General features: G+C 39.4%; 1 protein-coding gene across 2 annotated transcripts in view; it reads left to right on the top strand.

Moving 5' to 3' along the window:
- Positions 1-22,532, top strand: part of ADAMTS12 (ADAM metallopeptidase with thrombospondin type 1 motif 12) — a 373,547-nt gene that overhangs the window by 330,373 nt on the left and 20,642 nt on the right. For both annotated transcript variants that reach the window (XM_024755783.1, XM_024755782.1), the window contains 2 exons: positions 7,233-7,376; positions 17,701-17,860. In XM_024755783.1, the coding sequence (XP_024611551.1) occupies positions 7,233-7,376; positions 17,701-17,860 (304 nt within the window). The remainder of the gene's footprint in view (positions 1-7,232; positions 7,377-17,700; positions 17,861-22,532) is intronic.

The raw sequence follows: 22,532 nt of genomic DNA, 5'->3' as shown, positions 1-22,532 counted from the left end.
CTCCCATGCTTTGAACTTAGGCCTCCATGTTTGCTGGACCTGGTGACAGCTTCCAGAATCCTGGAATTTGCAGAGGCGCTTAGATTGCCTTGTCAGAGAAATTGCATTTGCAAGTTATCCAAGATGAGCAATCATATATTCTCTCTGGTTGTGAAAAAGATGTATTCTATATGCTTCCTCAGTAGCTTCTGGGAGCCCAATCATGAGCCTGTTTCCTGAAGGCCTCCCAACGTCCTCCTTTCTAAATTGTTCTGTTCTGAGCAAACCACAAAGTTGGAAGACTTCCCTCTGAAGGAGCAGTAAAGACAGAAAATGATGAAGTTGGTTGAACATTTCCCTGGGAATGTTGAGGGACTATTAGGGACTGGGCGCCTTTAGGTGCTTTCCCTGAGCCATCATGATGATGCTCTGTCTGTACATACTATCTAATGGATGCCTTCGTGGAAATGTTCTGGGGCCTTGAAGTGAATGTCAGCCAGTCCAGACTACTTGCAACGGAACATGCATTTCAACTGTAGAAATGTCTCCACTGGTTCTCAAACTTTGGCAAACTTTAGCATGTTTCAGCATCACCTGGAGGGTTTGTCAGCACACAGATGTCTGGACCTCACTCCCACAGTGTCCAGTTCAGAGGTCTGGGGTAGGGCCTGAAGTTTCACATTTCTAACAAGTACCCAGAGATGCTGAAGTTGCTGCTTTGGGGACCACACTTTAAGAACCACTAGTTGATACCTTCTTTATCCCCCCTTTCCTGGAGGTTACTTGGCCAGGTGGCCCTGGATCTATATGCACAAATGTAGGTATGCAACAAGATCCCAAGTGTGGAATTCCTCTCCTTCCCTCCTCATATAGGGTTAAAAACAGTGAATAAGTGGGGAAAGATCCATGTTGGAATACTGTGAAAGCAATAGATTAGTTCTTTTATTGAGCAGAAAATGCTAATTGTATATAATTGCCCTCTTTTCTATGGTTACCATCACACATGCAGTGCCTGTCGTGATGGGCATGATATTGACAATCATAATTGTTTTGTTGTTGTTACCATGTCATAATTAAGATTTTTCAAAGTACTAAGATCTTTCAAAGTACTTTTCAAGTACTCAAAAGCATTCTTCAAAGATTCTTGGTGAATTATTTACTTTCCTCTTAAAAACCTCAGGAAAATGAGACAATACAACTTAGAAAATTATTCTAGTGAGAAAAAACTTGACATGTTTTAGAATTATATCCCTTCAGGAATCCAACTTGTCATCTCGAACTTATTTTGTGAGCATTACAGCCAGTTCATCAGACCCTTAGAAAACCTACCAACATCACTATTCCAAAGATGGACAAATTTAATTCTAAAGCTTTATATAGTGGGGAAAGAAGGCTGAATCCTGTTTTAATAGATGAACAAAATTGCATTGTAGAAGTATGCTCTCCATTAGGGCTGTCAGAACTAATCAGAATAAAAACATCTACATTTTACATTTTGGTTTCTAGACCAGAATTCCTTCCATTTGACATACTGAACTATTTAGCATCTTCTGATTTTTTGCCCCTCCTCTTATCCCCAGAATTTCTTTTATCAGTCTCCTTTCTTTAAGTCTTGTTTCACCACTGTTTTTGTTTCTGTTATTGCCTTTTGGCTTCAACAACAAAAATATTTCTTTCTCACAGTTCTAGAGGCTAAAAGTCTGAGATCAAGGTGTTGGCAGGATTGGTTTCTTCAGAGGCCTGTCTCCTTGGTTTGTAGATGGCTGTCTTCTCCTTTGTCTTCTGTCGTTTTCCCTCCATGTGTGTCTGTGTCCTAATCTCCTCTTCCTATAAGTACACCAGTCGTAATGGGTTAGGGCCATTATGAAAAGTATGAAAGTAAAATGACATCATTTTACTTTCATTACCTGTTTAAAGACTCTTCCTCCAAACACATCACATTCTGAGGTACTGGGGGGTTAGGACTTCAAAATACAAATTTGGGGGGAAGACAATTTAGCCCATAACAAGCATAGCAAAGATACTAGCAGGGTATGTAGCTTGGCAGTGTGAAAGGTTGAATTTTGTTGTTGTTGTAGTGGCGGTTGTTTATTTAATGTGTTCTTAATAATCTACCCTAAATTCAGGTCTTGATGACTCTTTTTTAACTTAACTTTAGTTGACATACAATAATACGTAAATTTCAGGTGTACTATATGATGCTTTGACATTTGCATACATTATGAAATGATCATCACACTCTAGTAACCATCTGTCCCCATAATGTTATTTCAATATTATTGATTATATTCCTTATGTTGTATATTACATCCCCATAACGTATTTATTATACATCAGGAGGTTTGTACCTCTTAATCTCCTTCACCTATTTTCCCCCCTACCCCACACCTCTACCTTCTGTCAAACACCAGAATTTGTTCTCTGTATCTATGTGTCTCTTTTCATTTTGTTTTGTCTGTTTTTTTTTGTTTTTACATTCCACATGTAAGAGAGATCATGCGGTATTTGTCTTTCTTTGCCTGACTTATTTCACTTCTAGATCCATCCATGTTGTCCTAGGTGGCAAGATTTTATTTTTTATGGCCGAGTAGTATTCCATTGTGTGTGTGTGTGTACACGTACACACCACGTCTTCTTTATCCGTTCATCAATGGACACTTACATTGCTTCCATACCTTCTGTTATATATAATGTTGCAGTGAACATTGAGGTGCATATATCTCTTTGAATTCATGTTTGTTTTCTTCAGGAAATACCCAAGAGTGAAATTGCTGGATCATATGGCAGTTCTATTTTTAATTCTTGGAGGAACCTCCATACAGTTTTCCATAATGACTACCCCAATTTAAATTCCCACCAACAAGGCACAGGGGTTCCCTTTTCTCCACATCCTGGCCAAGATTTGTTATTGTCTTTTTTGATGCTAGCCATTCTGCCAGCTGTGAGGTGATAACTCATTGTGGTTTTGATTTGCATTTCCCTGATGATTATTGATGCTGAGCATCTTTTCACATTGCTGTTTGCCATCTGTCTGTCTTCTTTGGAAAAATTTCTATTTGGGTCCTCTGCCCATTTTTTAATCAGGCTGTGTGTTTTTTGATGTTGACTTGTATGAGTTCTTTGTATATTTTGTATATTAGCCCCTTATCAAATATATTGTTTGCAAATAGCTTCTCCCATTCAGTGGGCAGCGTTTTCATTTTGTTGATATTTTACTTCACTGTGCAAAAGCTTTTTAGTTTGATGTAGTCTCATTTGTTTATTTTTGCTTTTCTTTCTGTTGCCTGAAGAGACAGATAAAAAAAAATATATATATATATATATAACTAAAACCAATGTCAAAGAGTGTATCTACAGCCTATGTTTTCTTCAAGAAGTTTTATAGTTTCAGGTCTTACATTTAAATTTTAAATCCATTTTGAGTTTATTTTTGTATATGGTGTGAAAAAGTAGTCCAGTTTTTCCAACACCTTTTATTGAAGAGGCTGTCTACTCCCCATTGTATATTCTTGCCACCTTTGTCATAGATTAGTTGACCATATAAGTATGGGTTTATTTCTGGACTCTCTATCCTGTTACATAGAACTATGTGTCTGTTTTTGTGCCAGTACCATACTGTTTTGATTACCATAGCCTTGTAGTATAGTTGGTAATCAGGGCATGTGACACCTCCACCTTTCTTCTTTCTCAGGATTGTTTTGCCTATTCGAGGTCTTTTGTGTTTCCATACAAATTTAAGAATTATTTGTTCTAGTTCTGTGAAAAACGTCATTGGTATTTTGATAGGGATTGCACTGAATCTGTAGATTTCCTTGGGTAGTATAGTCATTTTAACTATATTAATTCTTCCAACCCATGAGCACAGTGTATCTTTCCAGTTGTTTGTGTCATCTTCAGTTGCTTTCATCAGTGTCTTCTAGTTTTCCAAGTACAAGTCTTTTACCTCCTTGGTTAGATTTATTCCTTGGTATTTTATTCTTTTTGATATAGTTGTAAATTGGATTGTTCCTTAATTTCTTTTCCTGCTAGTTCATTTTTAGTTACAGAAATGCAACAGATTTCTGTATATTTATTTTATATCCTGCAACTTTATCAAATTCATTGATGAGCTCTAGTAGTTTTTTGGTGGCATCTTTAGGATTTTCTATGTATAGTATCATGTCATCTGCAAACAGTGACAGTTTTACTTCTTCCTTTCCAATATGGATTCCTCTTATTTTCTTGTCTGATTGTTGTGGCTAGGACTTCCAATACTATGTTGAATAAAAGTGACAAGAGTGGGCATCCTTGTCTTATACCTGATCTTAGGGGAAATGGTTACAGCATTTTACTGTTGAGTATGATGTTCGCTATAGGTTTGTCATATACGGCCTTTATTATGTTGAGGTATGTTCCCTGTACCCACTTTGTTGACAGTTTTTATTATAAATGGATATTGAATTTTGTGAAAAGCCTTTTCTGCATCTATTGATGTGATCATGATTATTTTTATTCAGTTTGTTAATGTGGTGTATCACATTGATTTTGAATCAAAACCAATTCTTTTATCCCTGGGATAAATCCCACTTGATCATGGTATATGATCCTTTTAATGTATCATTAGATATTTTTTTCTAATATTTTTGGGGGAATTTTTGCCTCTATGTTGATCAGTGATATTGGTCTGTAATTTTCTTTTTTTATTTAACTTCTTTATTGGAGTATAATTGCTTTACAATGGTGTGTTAGTTTCTGCTGTATAACAAAGTGAATCAACTATACATATACATATATCCCCATATCTCCTCCCTCTTGCGTCTCCCTCCCACCCTTACTATCCCACCCCTCTTGGTGGTCACAAAGCACTGAGCTGATCTCCCTGTGCTATGCAGCTGCTTCCTACTAGCTATCTATTTTACATTTGGTAGTATTTATAAGTCCATGCCACTCTCTCACATCGTCCCAGCTTACGCTTCTCCCTCCACATGTCCTCAAGTCCATTCTCTATGTCTGCATCTTTATTTCTGTCTTGCCCCTAGGTTCTTTAGAACCTTTTTTTTAAATTTTAGATTCCATATATATGTGTTAGCATATGGTATTTGTTTTTCTCTTTCTGACTTACTTCACTCTGTATGACAGACTCTAGGTGCATACACCTCACTACAAATAACTCAATTTCGTTTCTTTTTATGGCTGAGTAATATTCCATTGTATATATGTGCCACATCTTCTTTATCCATTCATCTGTTGATGGACACTTAGATTGCTTCCATATCTTGGCTATTGTATAGAGAGCTGCAAGGAACATTGTGGTACATGACTCTTTTTGAATTATGGTTTTCTCAGGGTATATACCCAGTAGTGGGATTGCTGGGTCGTATGATGGTTTGATTTTTAGTTTTTTAAAGAACCTCCATACTGTTCTCCATAGTGGTTGTATCAATTTACATTTCCACCAAAAGTGCAAGAGGGTTCCCTTTTCTCCACATACTCTCAAGCATTTACTGTTTGTAGATTTTTTGATGATGGCCATTCTGACTAGTGTGAGGTGATACCTCATTGTAGTTTTGATTTGCATTTCTCAGAGGTCTCTTAAACTATCCTCATGTTTTAAAATTCTTTCCTTTTTCTGTTCAGCTTGGGTGATTTCCACTCCTCTTCCAGTTTGCTGCTATGTTCCTCTGTATCATCTAATCTACTGTTGATTCTTTCTAATGTACTTTATATCTCAGTTATTGTATTCTTTACCTCTGTCTTATCTTTCTTTATATTTTCTAACTCTGTTGAAATTCTCACCTTATTCATTAATTCTTCTCCTGAGTTTGTTGAGCATTTTTATGATCTCTACCCTTGAACTCTTTATGAGGTAGATTTTCTTACCTCCACTTCATTTAGTTCTTTTTCTGAGATTTTGTTTTGTTCCTTAATTTGGAACATATTCCTCTGACTCCTCATTTTGCCTAATTCTCTGTGTTTATTTCTATGTATTAGGTAGGTTGGTTACATTTCCCAATCTTACAGAAGTGGCCTTATGTACGATATGTCCAGTGGGGCAACAGCACACTCACCTCTGGTCACTAGAGCTGTGTGCTCTAGGGGTGCCCCCTATGTGGGCTGCATGGGCCCTTCTATTGTGGTGGGACCAAGTACTGTAGGAGCTCTGGTAGGTGAGCTTTTTCCTGATCTGGTTGATTCCTAGGCCCTGCCTCATCTGGTGGCTGCTGGCAGGCTGATGGGAAGGGCCAGCTCATAACATGGCTAGCTGCATGGCCTGGTGATCTTGGAGCTACTGTTGGCCCACTGGTGGGTGGGGCAAGGTTCCAGTGCAGGTGGCAATGGGCCCTGTGGGGTCTGTGTCTGGAGCTTACCTGCTGGTGGAAGGGCTGAGTCCTGGGGCTTGTTTCACCTTTGTCATTTGAAATGACAGAGTGGTCATTGTAAGGAACCTGGCACAAATGTTCCAGATTCCAATAGAGATACTCATATTCTTAATAACAGTGTACACAGCAAAAATAATAGTAAAAGCATTTAAAGAAAATATAATTCTATTGAGTTTTTCTGTCTTTTCTTGAATTCTTTATTTAAAAATTAATAATAACTGTTTTGGAAATCTAAATTCTTTATTCTAGCATACTTTGATGAAAAACATCTAAATACACATGATTGTGAATTCAGACAGACACTAGGAACATGTTTTGGTGATTAGATGAAGCTACCCAGATTTGGAGTTAATATAGCTGGGTCTAACTGTTGCTACCAACTTTGTGATGTACTGCAATAAGCTAGGCCTTATCTCAAGTAATGCTGGACCAGTGATTACCAAACTGAGTTTTTAATCCCCACTTGAAATATTCAGTAATCATGAATATTTGTTCAGTAATCATGGGAATTTCTGCTCTAAAGATAGGTTATATTTTATACTATATACATGTATATCTTTGTAACTTAATAATATGTCATAAAAAAAAACCCTTGTTCCAGACTTACCTGAAACATTCATTTTTTAATTTCCAAACTGAAAAAGGAAAAATGAACCATCTTACTAAATAATTAGTGGGGAATGGGTTGACATACAGGGTGTGGAACTAGAGATGAACTGTCAAGTATTTTTTCTAAATAAAGTAAACATTTATTCAGCATCTACTGAATATTCACATCTGCCAGGTGCAGTGTCAGGCACTGAAGATACAGTGAAAAAAGGCACATCCCTACCCTTTATCTCTGAAAATGACACCATGTGATTTTTACCTGACTTTGTCCCTGTTGTGGACCAGTGTTCCAGGTCATGTGGAGGCGGAATTCAGAAGAGAGGAGTGACTTGTCCAGGAGGGCTGTGTGACTGGACGAAAAGGCCCACATCCATTGCACCCTGCAATGGGCACCCTTGCTGTCACTGGGCCACTGGGAACTGGGACCTGGTAAGAGTCAGTTATAATCTCTTTCGTTTATTTTTTTAAAATAGCATTTGTTTCCTTTTGATTTTAAAAGTCATATATAATCCCTGTAAATATTCAATGTATACATTGATTTAAAGTGTGTTTCTATATATTTCAGTTCTGTATTTTACTTTTCTGCTCTCTAATACGTCTAAGTCTGCTAAACCTTGACCCATGGCTGACATGGTGGTCAGTGTTAACTATCCTGAGTTCAGAAGAGGAAAAGATCAAATACTTTCAAAAGAGAAAAGATCAAATACTGAAAACTAGCCCAAAGGCACAAAGCCTAAGGAAAAGTGATTTGGGGTCCTAACATCTTGGATCCTCTGGCTTTTTGCAGAGCAAATAGGAGTTGCATGTGCCCTGAAGCTTGAGGCTTAGCATGATTTCGTGAATTTCAGGTCTCTTGTCAACCTGCAGATTATCAGTTTGCTAGATGGCCAGCATGTTTGATGGAAGGACAAATGAAATAGTGAAATTGTAAATGAGAGAAAGATTTATGATTCTTACAAAGTTTATTGTAGAAATAAGACTATCAGTGACACTGAAAATAAAAAAATTCTTCCACAGACAGATTCTTCCATCACTCTGACTTATTGTATCCTAGGTTCTCTAGAAAATAAAGCTGAGGCAAAATCTAATACTTTATAAGGAAATACAATGTCAGGGAATCAGGAGTGACAGAAAAGAGGAAGGAGGCAGGGAAGGAGGAGAATCAAGTATGAGGTGGGGCATTACCAGGCTGACCATTTTTCCTAACGGACCACTGCTTGGTGTCAAGAGCAACTGATTGCCTGCTCTCGAAAGAAGGTCTTTTAAAAGCTGTTTGAACTACTGTCTCTTGGAGCAGTTTGTCCAGAGGCAGGAAGAGAGGAGATTATCTACCGGCTCCTATCTCCCAGGATTGTGTAAAAAGTCTCCCCTTAGATGGGTAGCACCTCCCATTGTCCTGGGTTATTTATGTGTGGGCAGGTCCCACTGTGTCTCACATCTCATTGGCAACAAGAAAATCCATTGTCAGGGTAAGAGGCACACAGCAAGGGCATGCATGAAGTGCAGGCCAATGAGTTGTGCTTCCATGAAGCTGGTTGCCACCTCAGCTGGGGCCCATCAAAGGCCAACATCTGGGAGACAGGTGAGCCAAGAGGATCTGATATACTAACCCCTCAACTATTAATATTTTTTTAAGTAACTTGTTCTTGTGTAAGTATATTTTGATGGTTATAATTATAACAGAGGTTAATGCAGTATTTTACCAAACATAATCCCAAGATATTTTTAGGTTGCTATGTTCTTAGCAATTGTCATTGTTATAGTTGTGTAGTTATACCTGCATAGCCATGATCAATTTGAATGCTGGCAGGTACTTTTTTTTTTTTGATTTACTTTTGGCTGTGTTGGGTCTTTGTTGCTGCGTGCGGGCTTTCTCTAGTTGCGGCTACAGGGGGCTACTCTTCATTGTGGTGCGTGGGCTTCTCATTGTGGTGGCTTCTCTTGTGGAGCACAGGCTCTAGGTGCGCAGGCTTCAGTAGCTGTGGCACGCGGGCTCAGTAGTTGTGGCTCATGGGCTCTAGAGCGCAGACTCAATAGTTGTGGCACACGGGCTTAGTTGCTCTGCGGCATATGAGATCTTCCCGGACCAGGGCTCGAACCCCTGTCCCCTGCATTATCAGACGGATTCTTAACTGCTGCACCACCAGGAAAGTCCTGTGGCATGTACTCTTAAAAAAGGCTCCTGCTGGTGCATACAACTCAAGGTTGTATTGGTCTCTTCCCACTCAAATCCAGGAAGAACAAGATGACTTGTTATTGCTAAAGGAACATTGTACATTAATCAGTTAGCCTTCAACAAATAAAAATACATATTTTACTATTTTTATAGCTTAAAAAGTGCCTAGTAGACAATGAAGAGTGACATCAACCATTCCCTTAGACAGAACCCATAGTGTTTTCTATGAATGCCCTATACTAATTGGCATCTAATGCTGACTCACGATGAATTGGCAAAGGAGATTCTGGTGTCTGGGCAAGCTTCTGGTTACACATTCTACTAAGCTGTCTGCCAGGTCCAGGACCAGTTTTCACCCTACCCCCATGGGTCATGTGAACAACAGAAAACAACGTCATACAGTTGTATTATTTTTCATATGAAGAAAATTTAATTTATATTGAGATATCTTAAAATAGCTCCCTTGGAAATATACTTTATTTCCTATTTATTGGAGGTTCAGTTATTTCTAAAACCAATTTTCCTCGTCCATTTTGATTTCACAACCTGAAAAAACTGTCCTCAACAGATAAAGATGTGTTTCAGGATTAGACTTTTCATAAATACCCTGGAGCCCTGTGTAACAATTATAAGCATCACTAATCAAATCAAATGTGACCATCAGAAAAGAAAATGTGATATACTTTGAACCGTTATGAGAATGCTATAAATTTGGGCCCATTCAGGGGAACAAAATCCTATAGATTAAAAACTACAGATAAACATTTTTAAGTGTGACTGTCAACTCCTCAAGGCTCTAGTACCTTATCATTCATTGTAAAGGAAATTTGGATAATGCAGTTTTCTTTCTGGCAAGAATGATGATGATATCCCAGTAAATATGATAGTAGTAATGATGTGTGAAACATAAGCTCTTAGGGTTCACACTGAGAAGAGGAAATTGTCAAAAACATTCCCATTTTCCTGTAAGAATGCAGGCTGCTCCTCGTTTTGACATTTAGGTAACATCAGTGTTAGGTAACACTGAGGTTGTAAATTGTGAAGTTTTGTGTGGTTGTTCTTTAGCCAGATTCCAGCATTTCTTTGGTTATAATCGTCTGTATAAAGTTAGAATAGAAAGCATTAAAATCAGTGAGAAACTTAAAATCCATAAAGTATCTGACCCAGTAATTCTACCTTTAATAATTTAACCCACAGATATACCACCAGATGTAATCCTAGATGACTATAAAGAATGTTCATTGCCACCTTGTTATAATAGCAATTCCTGAAAATAATCTAAATGTCCACTGATGGAGGAACTGGTTAATTTATTAATTTCTTATAGTACTACCCTCTTAAGAATGAGGTAGACCTGTATTTCTGAGATGTAAAAATTTCCAACAGCAGAAGTACAGAATTTCCTTAGAGGGAGGTAGAAGTAGCAGTCTCTTGGAGGTGGAGATGAGTTAAAGTTTCCTTGGAAGAGCCATGTACTACTAATTCATCTGTTGTGCATATCAAAGAATAGGGGGCAATGGAGGTGGCTCCACCTACCAAGCCAGCGTTTAGGATTGTCCTTGACCTCATTACCTATTATTAAGAGAAAAGGAGAAGTTACCAGAGTTCAAGTAAGACATATGGATGGATCGAATATATACATTTGCCTCTGTTCCCCAAACTCCATTAAACAGCCAGAAGAAGAAGAAAAAAAAACAGCTAAAAGTGGCACAAACCCACAAAGAAAGAGAAGAGGACAGGAGACAACAGCAAAGTGATGGGGTCAGTACACTTTTGGAAGATAGAAGTAGGTAGCCAGCTGTGTCCTGGGTTTAAGAGGTGGCTTTACTTTCTAATGTAAAACTGACCGTGCCTTAGCATCACCCTGGGGCAGCTGGTGGTGTCCAGGAGAATGAATGTCTGCTCCAGATTTAGATGCCTGTTTGGGCTTTTATTTGGTTTGGGGTATTCCTGTCTTCTGCTCTGCAGGTTGGGGGAACAAAGCTAGTGTCCCAGGAGACTTGTGCCACGGCTTGTTTGCTGTTTACACAAACTTGTTCACATTAAAGCTCCAAGCAGAATCTGATTGGCAAACTCCAGCTGCAGCATATGCAACTTCTAGATGTTCGCTACTTTGAATGGGTGTCAGTGCCACTGAACCATGGGAGAGAGGAGTCGAGGGGCGGAGCCACTCTCTCCCTCTTCCTGGGAGAGCGATGGTCTAAGCCAAGGGCCGGTGAGCTTGGGGCCTTCCTCTCCTCACTCCTGCAGGAAGGGGGCAGTTAGGACCCCTCTTAAGCGGTCTTCTATTTCTTACCACTACATTGGTTTCCTTTTTCATCCAAAAGTTGGAACTCCCCCAAATATGCTGTAGAAGCCAAATCTGAATTCTGAGATTTTGAAATATCTTAAACCACGAGAGAAGGTCTAGTTCTGTCCCATCTCTGATCAGCAGGCCATCTGTCCGTTCCTGTCCTCTGAGTCAGACAGCTCGAGCAAACAAGGTTACTTGGCTAGTTCCTAATGCACTGATGGGAGCCATCCCATTAAGGACTACTTCTACTCGAAACATGACCCTCTGGACATCAGATGCCTCATTTAGCAGGAAAAGGCATTGATTGGATATATTTATGTGACTGCGGGCATTTGTGGCTGTAGAGTCCTTGACCATAATGTTATATGTAATGGAAACTATCTTATAAACCTGAAAAAATAAAGTTTTTATTTTCTGAAAAAAAAAAGTAGACACCCAAACTTACAATTGACTTAGTAGCATGTCAGAGAAAGCTAAAAACTGTCTATAGCAGAGATTTCCGGGTACATCTGAAGGCAGAGGTGAGGGTAAAGGAAAATGGGAGTTGGTTGAAAGTTTGTAAGAGAAGCAGTTGGATCTTTAGAAATTTTCCTACATCCCAACCATAGCCTGGAGGTCTTCTCTCTGATACCTTGGAATCAGCCATAGTTGATCAGGGCAAAAGGATTAATTGTCTCACCAGTGATTAAGTGATGAAAATACAGTAAATAGTGTGATATCCCCCTGCCCTACTGAGCTCCACAATGGCAGGGGACCAGCTTAGCCTCAAGAGGAAAAAACTACATAAGAGACCTCTTCCTGCTCACCTTATATAAAGCCATGTCTCAACAACTGCCACCCATGGAACATCCAGTCAGCTCATTGGTGCCTCATCTTAAATATACATAGATAGCGTAGGATTTCTGGACATTTGAGAAAACGAAATAACAGAATGAACAGAACAAAAGGAACTCCAAGGAATAGAGACCATGAAAGAAATGAAAGAACTCCTCATAAAATATATATAATTAGTCTCTTTAGGGAAATAAGAGACTATATCCATGAGCTAGCTTCTCATTAAATGTATATAAAAAGCATATAAGGAGAATATAAGGAGAATTTAGAAATTTTTAGAATAGCAAAAGTGAAAATTCAAACATGAGACTGTGAAAATAATGTGAAGAAATCTCTCAAGAAAATGAGGACAAAGACAAAATGAGATAAAAGATAAGGAAATTAGAGGATCAGGCCAGCAGGCACAACATCAAAATAATAAGATTTCAGAAAGGGAGGATGGATGGGATTGACATGTATACACGGATGTGTATAAAACTGATGAGTAATAAGAACCTGCTGTATAAAAAAACAAACTAAAATTTTAAAAAAACTAATAAAAAAAAGGGAGGATGGAGAGGGAATAGAAGTGAGGAAATTATCAAAGAATTAATACAAGAAAAATTTTCCAAAACTGAAGGACATGTGTCTCCATGACCTTCATTAAATGCTATGAAAAAAGGAAAAAAGTCAGAGGAGAGGAATATCTGATTCTACAACACCCGAAAACAAATTTTATTTTACATGGTTGTTCCAAGAATTGAACTCAAGGATATTGCCTATGTACTTACAGTGCCTGACATATGTTAATAGTAAGTGCAAGAAAATTATTAAAGGACTTCCCTGGTGGCACAGTGGTTAAGAATCTGCCTGCCAATGCAGGAACACGGGTTCGAGCCCTGGTCTGGGAAGAACCCACATGCCACAGAGCCACTAAGCCTGTGCACCACAACTACTGAGCCTGCACTCTACAGCCCACGAGCCACAACTACTGAGCCCGTGCGCCACAACTACTGAGCCCGTGCGCCACAACTACTGAAGCCTGCATGCCTAGAGCATGCCTAGAGCCCATGCTCCACAACAAGAGAAGCCACCGCAATGAGAAGCACGCGCACTGCAGCAAAGAGTAGCCCGTGCTCACCGCAACTAGAGAAAGCCCGCGCGCAGCAAAGACCCAATGCAGCCAAAACTAAATAAATAAATTTATTTTTTTAAAAAAAGAAAATTATTCAATTGAGATGCTTGCATTAGTTTGTACCAGTTTTAAATCATCAAATGGTTTCTTCATTTGATCTGTGTTGGTTGAGTGATAGCACTAACAGAGTCCAGTCTTCATGTGTCTATCTTATAGCTTCTCACAGAGAGTCTTTGCTCATCTTCTGCTGAGCCCTGGGAATCAACTTTTCCAAACAGGCCAGTTTAAGCTGAAGAGAAGCATCCAGGACTGAAAGAGCATAGTGCAGAGTTCAGTGTAGGGTGCAAACAATTCAGTTACTCAGCAATCTTAGCTTAGAGCTAAGCCCCAACTAAGCGCCATCCCTATTTTGGGTGCTCAGTTCTGCACAAAGATCCCTTATTTTTATTGGATACAAAGAAGTGGAACTGAGCATTAAGAGAGTTACCTTGTCTCTAAAACCCCAAACTCACAGCATTACCACAATTAACAAAACCCAAATCAGTAACCATGCTTCCTGCTTAATCCTCTAATTTAATACAACACAAATTCATGCATCTTCTCCATCACAAGGTATTTAAATTAGCTAATAAATGCACAGGCAGTGACCTCTCTGCTTATTTTTGTGCTTGGCTTGGAATTAGCTCTTCCATCTTGTTTGTTTGTTTGTTTTGTATTTTTAATTTAATTTTTATTTTATATTGGAGTATAACTGATTTACAATGTTGTGTTTCCAGTGTCCAGCAAAGTGATTCATTTATACATACACATATATCCATTCTTTTTCAGATTATTTTCCCATATAGGTTATTACAGAATATTGGGTACAGTTCCCTGTGGGTCCTTGTTGACTATCTATTTTATATATAGTAGCATGTATATGTTACTCCCAAGCTCGTAATTTATCCCTCCCCCCAACCTTTCCCCTTTGGTAACCATAATTTTGTTTTCAAAGTCTGTTTCTGTTTTGTAAATAAGTTCATTTGTATCACTTTTTTAGATTCCACATGTGATATCATGATATTTGTCTTTCTCTTTCTGACTTACTTCACTTAGTATGATAATCTCTAGGTCCATCCATGTGGCATTATTTCATTATTTTTATGGCTTAGTAATATTCCATTGTATATATGTACCATATCTTTTTTTTTAATCTTTTTTAAAAATCTTTTTAATTGGGGGCATAGCTGTTTTACAGTGTTGTGTTAGTTTCTACTGTACAGCAAGTGGAGTTCCCTGTGCTATACAGCAGGTTCTCATTAGTTATCTATTTTATACATATTATGTATGTATATATGTCAATCCGAATCTCCCAGTTGTCCCCACCTGCCCTTTCCCCCCTTGGTGTCCGTATGTTTGTTCTCTACATCTGTGTGTCTATTTCTGCCTTGCAAACTAGTTTGTACCATTTTTCTAGATTCCACATATATGCATTAATATTTGTTTTTCTCTTTCTGACTTAATTCATTATGTATGACAGTCTCTAGGTCCAACCATGTCTCTACAAATGACCCAATTTCGTTCCTTTTTATGACTGAGGAATATTCCATCATATATATGTACCACATCTTCTTTATCCATTCGTCTGTTGATGGACATTTAGGTTGCTTCCATGACGGCTGTTGTAAATAGTGCTGCAGTGAACACTGGGGTTCATGTGTCTGTTTGAATTATCGTTTTCTCAGGGTATATGCCCAGTAGTGGGATTGCTGGGTCATATGGTAGTTCTATGTGTAGTTTTTTAAGGAACCTCCATACTGTTCTCCATAGTGGCCATATCAATTTACATTCCCACCAATAGTGCAGGAGAGTTCCCTTTTCTCCACACCCTCTCCAGCATTTATTGTTTATAGATTTTTTGATCATGGCCATTCTGACTGGTATGAGGTGATACCTCACTGTAGTTTTGATTTGCATTTCTCTAATGATTAGTGATGTTGAGCATCTTTTCATGTGTTTTTGGGGCCATCTGTATGTCTTTGTTGAAGAAATGTCTATTTAGATCTTCTGCCCATTTTTTGCTTGGGGTTGTTTGTTGTTTTGATATTGAGCTGCATGAGCTGTTTGTATATTTTGGAGATTAATCCCTTGTCAGTTGCATTGTTTGCAAATTATTTTTTCCCATTCTGTGTGTTGTCTTTTGTATATGGTTTCCTTTGCTGTGCAAAAGCTTTTAAGTTTGATTAGGTACCATTTGTTTATTTTTGTCTTTATCTTCATTACTCAAGGAGGTAGATACACAAAGATATTGCAGGGATTTATGTCAAAGTGTGTTCTGCCCATGTTTTCCTCTAAGAGTTTTATAGTATCCAGTCTTACATCTAAGTCTTCAATCTATTTCGAGTTTTTGTGCAAGGTGTTATAGAGTACTCTAATTTCATTCTTTTATATGTAACTGTCCAGTTTTCCCAGCACCACTTATTGAAGAGGCTGTCTTTTCTCCATTGTATATTCTTGCCTGTAACAACCTCGTTTAACAGAGGAAGAAAACGAGAGGTTGAATGAGATCCAGGACAATGTGTAGTGAGTGAAAAAGCCCAAGTCTCCTGAATTCTGGTCCAGTACCTCCAGTACCCTTTATCATATTCTGGCTTGATTAACTTCACTTGTTCTTCCCTCTGTCCTCTGTTGCACTTTTATTTACTCAGGATCAGTTGAGTAGCTATTTTCTTACTTTTCTCTTGTCCATATCCGTGGAAAATTTGATGTGAATTCACTGAATAAAATTACCTTTAGGTTTAATGAGAGTAATCTCTGACGTTATAAAACAGACATAAAGTTCCATGCTGATCGCCTTGCTCTAGGCTTTATGAAGAGTAGAGTAAAATAAAGTAGTGGATGTTAAGAAGAATTTGATGTTTCTCCTCTTATCCCACATTGGAGTTTTATGGGAAACAGGTTTTGGTAACAGTATTCTGAGTTTCAGTGGTATCCAGTGTGGGTATTTTTTTAAGCCTAGTAATCTTGTTGACCAATAATATTTCAAATGGCAAACGGGATATTTAGGGCCTGGAGATTTTTCCAGAATTTACCATGCAGCTGTCTTTTTCGGCCAATCAATGGGTATTTACCGAATGGTCAGGCTGTGTTTAGCACTCACCTACTTACCGTGCAGAACAAAGAAAGAGGAACTGGTTTCTGCCCTCTGGGAGATTTTGATTATATAAGACAGATGAGGCGAAAAGTAGTAAAACATGAAATAGAATGTAAACCATAAGAGTATATGTGGGTCACTATAGCCAAAAGGTGGAAGCAACCCAATGTCCATCAACAGATGAAAGGATAAAGAAAATGTGGTACCTACATACAATGGAATATTATCCCACCTTAAAGAGGAAATTCTGACACATGCTATCACATGGAGGAAACCTGGAGACATTATGCTAATTGAAAGAAGCAAGTCACAAAAGGACAAATATTGTATGATTCTACTTTTATGAGGTACCTCAAATAGTCAAGTAGACAAAAAATAGAATGGTGGTTGCCAGGGACTGGGGCAGGGTAGGTTGGGGGTACAGAGTTTCAGTTTGGAGAGATGAAAAACTCCTAGAGACGGATGGTGGTAATGATTACAGAACAATGTGAATGTATTTAAGGCACTGAACTATACTGTGAAAAAATGGTTAAAACAGTAAATTTTATGTTTTATATATTTTACCACAATAAAAAATTTTTTTAAAGAGCGTATGTATCTATAATAAATTCAGACACATTTTCTTACATCCCCAGGATGGCTTCCCAGGCCAGAGAATCTCCCTTCTGCTTCCAGGCAGCCACATCATGACATCACATGAATCTTGTCTGTTAGGTGGCTTGAGGCCACACATGGTACCGCTAGGTCCATTACAAATTCCCTCTCCATTCCACCTTGCTTTTTCCTCTCCCTCTTCCCTTTCGATCCTCCCTCAGCTTTCCTCGTAGCTCTGTCCCCTCTCCTCACATCTGACTCCCAGCCCCAAATCAAAACCAGTTCAGAGAAACTGGGCTGCTGAGGCACCAGAGTCCAGATATGAAATCTTTTTCTATTTTGCTTGCAGTTCAACCTCTGTCCACATTCTTCAGAGAACCCAATTGTAAATTAAGCTGAATTCAGTTCACACAATCTATAATATCAACTCTTCCTAAATTCACATCTCCAAATTATTAGTGCCTTTATTCTATGACTCCTTCAAAAAGCCTTGTGATAATTGAGGCTTGCCCCTATTTGACAACCGTGGGGTTGAAGCAGTTATGCTGGAGTTCCCCTGGTGATCCTGGGGGAGAATTCTGACTCTCTCCCTGTGCCCCTCTCTTCCAGTGCACTGCATCTTGTGGAGGTGGCTTTCAGAAGAGGACTGTCCATTGTGTTGCCTCAGAGAACAATAAAACTGAAGACCAGGACCGATGCCTGTGTGATCACGAACCCAGACCCCTAGAATTCCAAAAATGCAACCAGCAGGCCTGCAGGAAGAATGCTGGTAGGTGAATGGCTTTGCTCAGGGGCACAGAGCTTTTCATAAATAAGTTGTCCTGCATGACTTGATTTGTGGGTAGTTTTAGTCCCCTTTTACAGAGCTAAGAATGTTAATGCTGAAGAGGCCAGCCAGCTCCCCTGGGAGCCATCTGTCTGATTCCGTGAGTTTCGACATTAATTCCTTGAGGGATTATCTCATCCATTTTCCTAACTCAAAGCACGTTTACACTGACTTCATCCCACACAAATGAGAATCACTTCCATTTTTTCAAAGATTTCTGAGAAATGCTCTAACCTTTCTCAGGAACCCAGTCAAGTACTGAATGGACCTTTCTATCAATCTTGCACTGCTGTCTGAGGTCAGGTTCCATAGAAACAGACCCTGAGGTGCAAACTTGTGTGCAAGGGATTCATTCAGGAAGTGCTCCCAGGGAAGATAGCTAAGGGAGAGGGAAACAAGACAGAAAAGGGAGGAAGCACAGCTGGGCTGCCATCTCAGGCACATTCCTAGCTTCAGCCTGCCCCCACAGGGAAGCCCCAAGGTGAAAGTTATATCAGAGTTGTCTGCTCTTGAGGCCAACGAGCTTGAGAGTTCACATACCCACACCTTTCAGCCATTGGCCAACAGCTACCCAGGGAAAGTGGATTTGCATGTATTTAAGGCTCTCTACCAGTGGTAGTCTTTTTCCAAAGATTCTTAAGGATGAGAGGTAGTGAAATCTGCTGTTTATTAATCTGCCTCTACCTCCTTCCAAGCACTGAGGGCTGGCATTCAACAGAGACTGCTGTCAGAGTTAATATCCTGAGAAGAGTTTCCCTAAGGATTGTTTATTTACAAATCATGTATTTATTTAACAGATATTTGCTGGGCACTTACTTTGTGTTAAACATAATGTCAAACAAGGAACAAAATCACCAACCAGTGAGATACTGATCAGGGCAGTAAGGGTGTTATGACAGCACTTGGGAAGGGTATCATATGGAAACTGGGGAGAGGAGGGAAGGCCTCCAGAGGAAGTGAAGGATGAGTAGAGAGGTCGGGGGAGAGGTTCCAGGAGCAGCTTTCAGTGTCTGTAGTAAGCAGGAAGAAGATGATGTCATGGCATATGAGTCTAAATGCAGTACACAGTTCCAGGGGAGTTAGGAAACAGTAGGGCTAGAGGGGTAAGCTGCAACTAGAGGATAAAGAGCCTCATGAAGCAATGCTGATGAGTTTGGACTTTATCCCTAGGGCAGAAGGGAGCCATTGAAGTATTCGAAACAGGGGAGTGATGATAAGAAAGTCATGCAGGCTGCACTGTGGAAGAGAGAGAAAGGAACCAGTTCAGAGATTACAGCTGCACCCCAAGCAGTTGTACGTGGCATGAACTAAGGCAGTAGAAATGCAGATAGAGAGAAGTGAGTGGATTCAAGAGCTACTTAAAAGAGACACCTGACAGGACTTTGTGCCGGGGAAAGAGGAGGGAGAACAAAGCCCAGATTTCCGACTTGGGCAGCTGAGTAGATGAGGCTACCATTCTGTGAGAGACGAAGCCCAGGGGTGGGTTTGGGAATGGGGAAAGGTAATGCATTCTGTTTGGGACATGTGTGTTGAGGAGCAGATAAATCATTTAGGTAGGAGTGGTCTGTGATTGGTTTTTACACAGGTGCAGAGGTCAGGAGAGAGGTGTGGGCTGGAAATCCTGAACACAGTGCACTGAGGGGAAAATGCTTCAGGTCTAATGATCACATGCAACTTCTTTCTGACCAACTTGCATTTGAGGCTGGCTGTCATTGACCTTACTTGAACCTCCAAACAGAGCTACCTAGGGCTCATTTTCAGAGGTATTATTAAGTTTTAGCCTTCCAGACTCTTGCTACTCAGTGTGGTCCCTGGACTAGCTGCATTGGCATCACCTGGGAGCTTGTTAGAAATGCAGGATCTCAGGCCTCACCCCAGCCCTACTGAGTCAGAATCAAACAAGATTCCCAGGTGATTCGGATGCATGTTAAAGTTTGAGAAGCACCCTGTTCTATTTTTTTAAATTTTATTGAAGTATAGCTGATTTACAATGTTGTGTTCATTTCTGCTGTACAGCAGTGATTCGCTTATACATTTACATATTCTTTTTCATATTCTTCACCATCATGGTTTATCACAGGTTACTGAATATAGTTCCCTGTGCTATGCAGTAGGAAGGACCTTGTTGTTTATCCATTCTATATACACTAGTTTGTGTCTGCTAATCCCAAACTCCCAATCCTTCCCTCCCCCCTCCCCCATGGCAACCACAAGTCTGTTCTCTGTGTCTTTGAATCTGTTTCTGTTTCATAGATAGGTTCATTGGTGTCATATTTTAGAATCCACATATAAGCTATTGGTCTTTCTCTTTCTGAATTACTTCACTTAGTATGACGATCTATAGGTACCTCACTGTAGTTTTGATTTGTATTTCTCTGAAATGCTGAGAGTATAGAATCCTTCTAAGCTGTGATGGTTTTTATATAATTGAGGTGGCAGCACAGTCTTGGTCGATCATGCCTAGTGTTATTGTTTTTTGTCTTTGGCCGTACCACACGGCATTCTGCTAATCCCAAACTCCCAATCCTTCCCTCCCCCCTCCCCCATGGCAACCACAAGTCTGTTCTCTGTGTCTTTGAATCTGTTTCTGTTTCATAGATAGGTTCATTGGTGTCATATTTTAGAATCCACATATAAGCTATTGGTCTTTCTCTTTCTGAATTACTTCACTTAGTATGACGATCTATAGGTACCTCACTGTAGTTTTGATTTGTATTTCTCTGAAATGCTGAGAGTATAGAATCCTTCTAAGCTGTGATGGTTTTTATATAATTGAGGTGGCAGCACAGTCTTGGTCGATCATGCCTAGTGTTATTGTTTTTTGTCTTTGGCCGTACCACACGGCATGTGGGATCTTAGTTCCCTAACCAGGGATTGAACCCGTGCCCCCTGCAGTGGAATTGCAGAGTCTTAACAACTGGACCACCAGGGAAGCCTCTATTGGTTATTTTTAAATTATATATACATTGCACTGCCCAGCAATAAGACAGTTGAAGACAATTTTCAATCATCAAAATTGGGTTAAATGCATATCTGGTATTTTTTACATTGAAATCTCACACTGAGGGGATGATGACTAATGGTTAGCTGACAGTGGATGTAAATAAAAATGAATTCCACTCACCAAAAATTATCAGGGCAACAAAAGGTAATTACAAGTTGCTCTCGAAGGCAGAGTCGTGCTTACTCATATAGAAACAATAGGAAAGAGCAGCTGCAAGAAATTCCTTGATTTAAAAAAAGCCGACCACCCACCCTGACCCCTGTACCCTCTAAAATGCTTTGAAAATAAGCCATTCAATGCCCAGATTCTTCTCAGCCAGCCAGCCATCACAGTAAACATGCCCCCATGCCCAACTTGTAAAATCAGGTGTGAATTCATGTAAGGTTTGTTTTCCTCCAGGACATTTTACTTTCTTTAGGTGCCGTCTAAATTGTTAATGACTTAAAATCTAAATCAGAACTACTATTTCCATAGTGGGAGCTACAGAACTCTTTCCAAGCATATGGGTTAAAAGAACATCAAAATATACAGCTTATGAAGCTCAATATCAATAAAACAAACAACCCAATCAAAAAATGGGTGGAAGATCTAAATAGACATTTCTCCAAAGAAGACATACAGATGGCCGACCAACACATGAAAAGATGCTCAACATCACTAATTATTAGAGAAATGCAAATCAAAACTACATTGAATGTAGTCAGAATGGCCATCATCAAAAAAATCTACAAACAATAAATGCTGGAGAGGGTGTGGAAAAAGGGAGCCCTCCTGCCCTGTTGGGTTTGTATCAATGTAAATTGATACAGCCACTATGGAGGACAGTATGGAGGTTCCTTAAAAAACTAAAAATAGAACTACCATACAACCCAGCAATCCCACTACTGGGCATATACCCTGAGAAAACCATAATTCAAAAAGAGTCATGTACCACAATGTTCATTGCAGTACTGTTTACAATAGCCAGGACATGGAAGCAACCTAAGTGTCCATCAACAGATGAATGGATAAAGAAGATGTGGCACATATATACAATGGAATATTACTCAGCCATAAAAAGGAACGAAACTGAGTTATTTGTAATGAGATGGATGGACTTAGAGTCTGTCATACAGAGTGAAGCAAGTCAGAAAGAGGAAAACAAATACTGTATGCTAACACACATATATGGAATCTAAAAAAGTGGTACTGATGAACCTAGTGGCAAGTCAGGAATAAAGACAGAGACGTAGAGAACAGACTTGAGGACACAGCAGGGTAGGGGAAGCTGGGACGAAGTGAGAGAGTAGCACTGACATACATACACTACCAAATGTAAAATAGATAACTAGTGAGAAGCTGCTGCATAGCACAGGGAGATCAGCTCAGTGCTTTGTGATGACCTAGAGGGGTGGGATAGGGAGGGTGGGAGGGAGATGCAAGAGGGAGGGGATAGGGGGATATATGTATACATATAGCTGATTCACTTTGTTGTACAGCAGAAACGAACACAACATTCTAAAGCAATTATACTCCAATAAAGATATTAAAAAACAAAGAAAAACAAAAGGGCAACATATACCCCAATGTTCACTGAAGCACTATTTACAATAGCCAGGACATGGAAGCAAC

This window comes from Neophocaena asiaeorientalis, unplaced genomic scaffold (genome assembly GCF_003031525.2).
Source record: "Neophocaena asiaeorientalis asiaeorientalis breed wild unplaced genomic scaffold, Neophocaena_asiaeorientalis_V1.1 scaffold93, whole genome shotgun sequence".
NCBI lineage: Eukaryota > Metazoa > Chordata > Mammalia > Artiodactyla > Phocoenidae > Neophocaena > Neophocaena asiaeorientalis.
The sequence above is the reverse complement of the archived record's forward strand: the minus strand, read 5'-3'. Positions and strand labels throughout refer to the sequence as shown.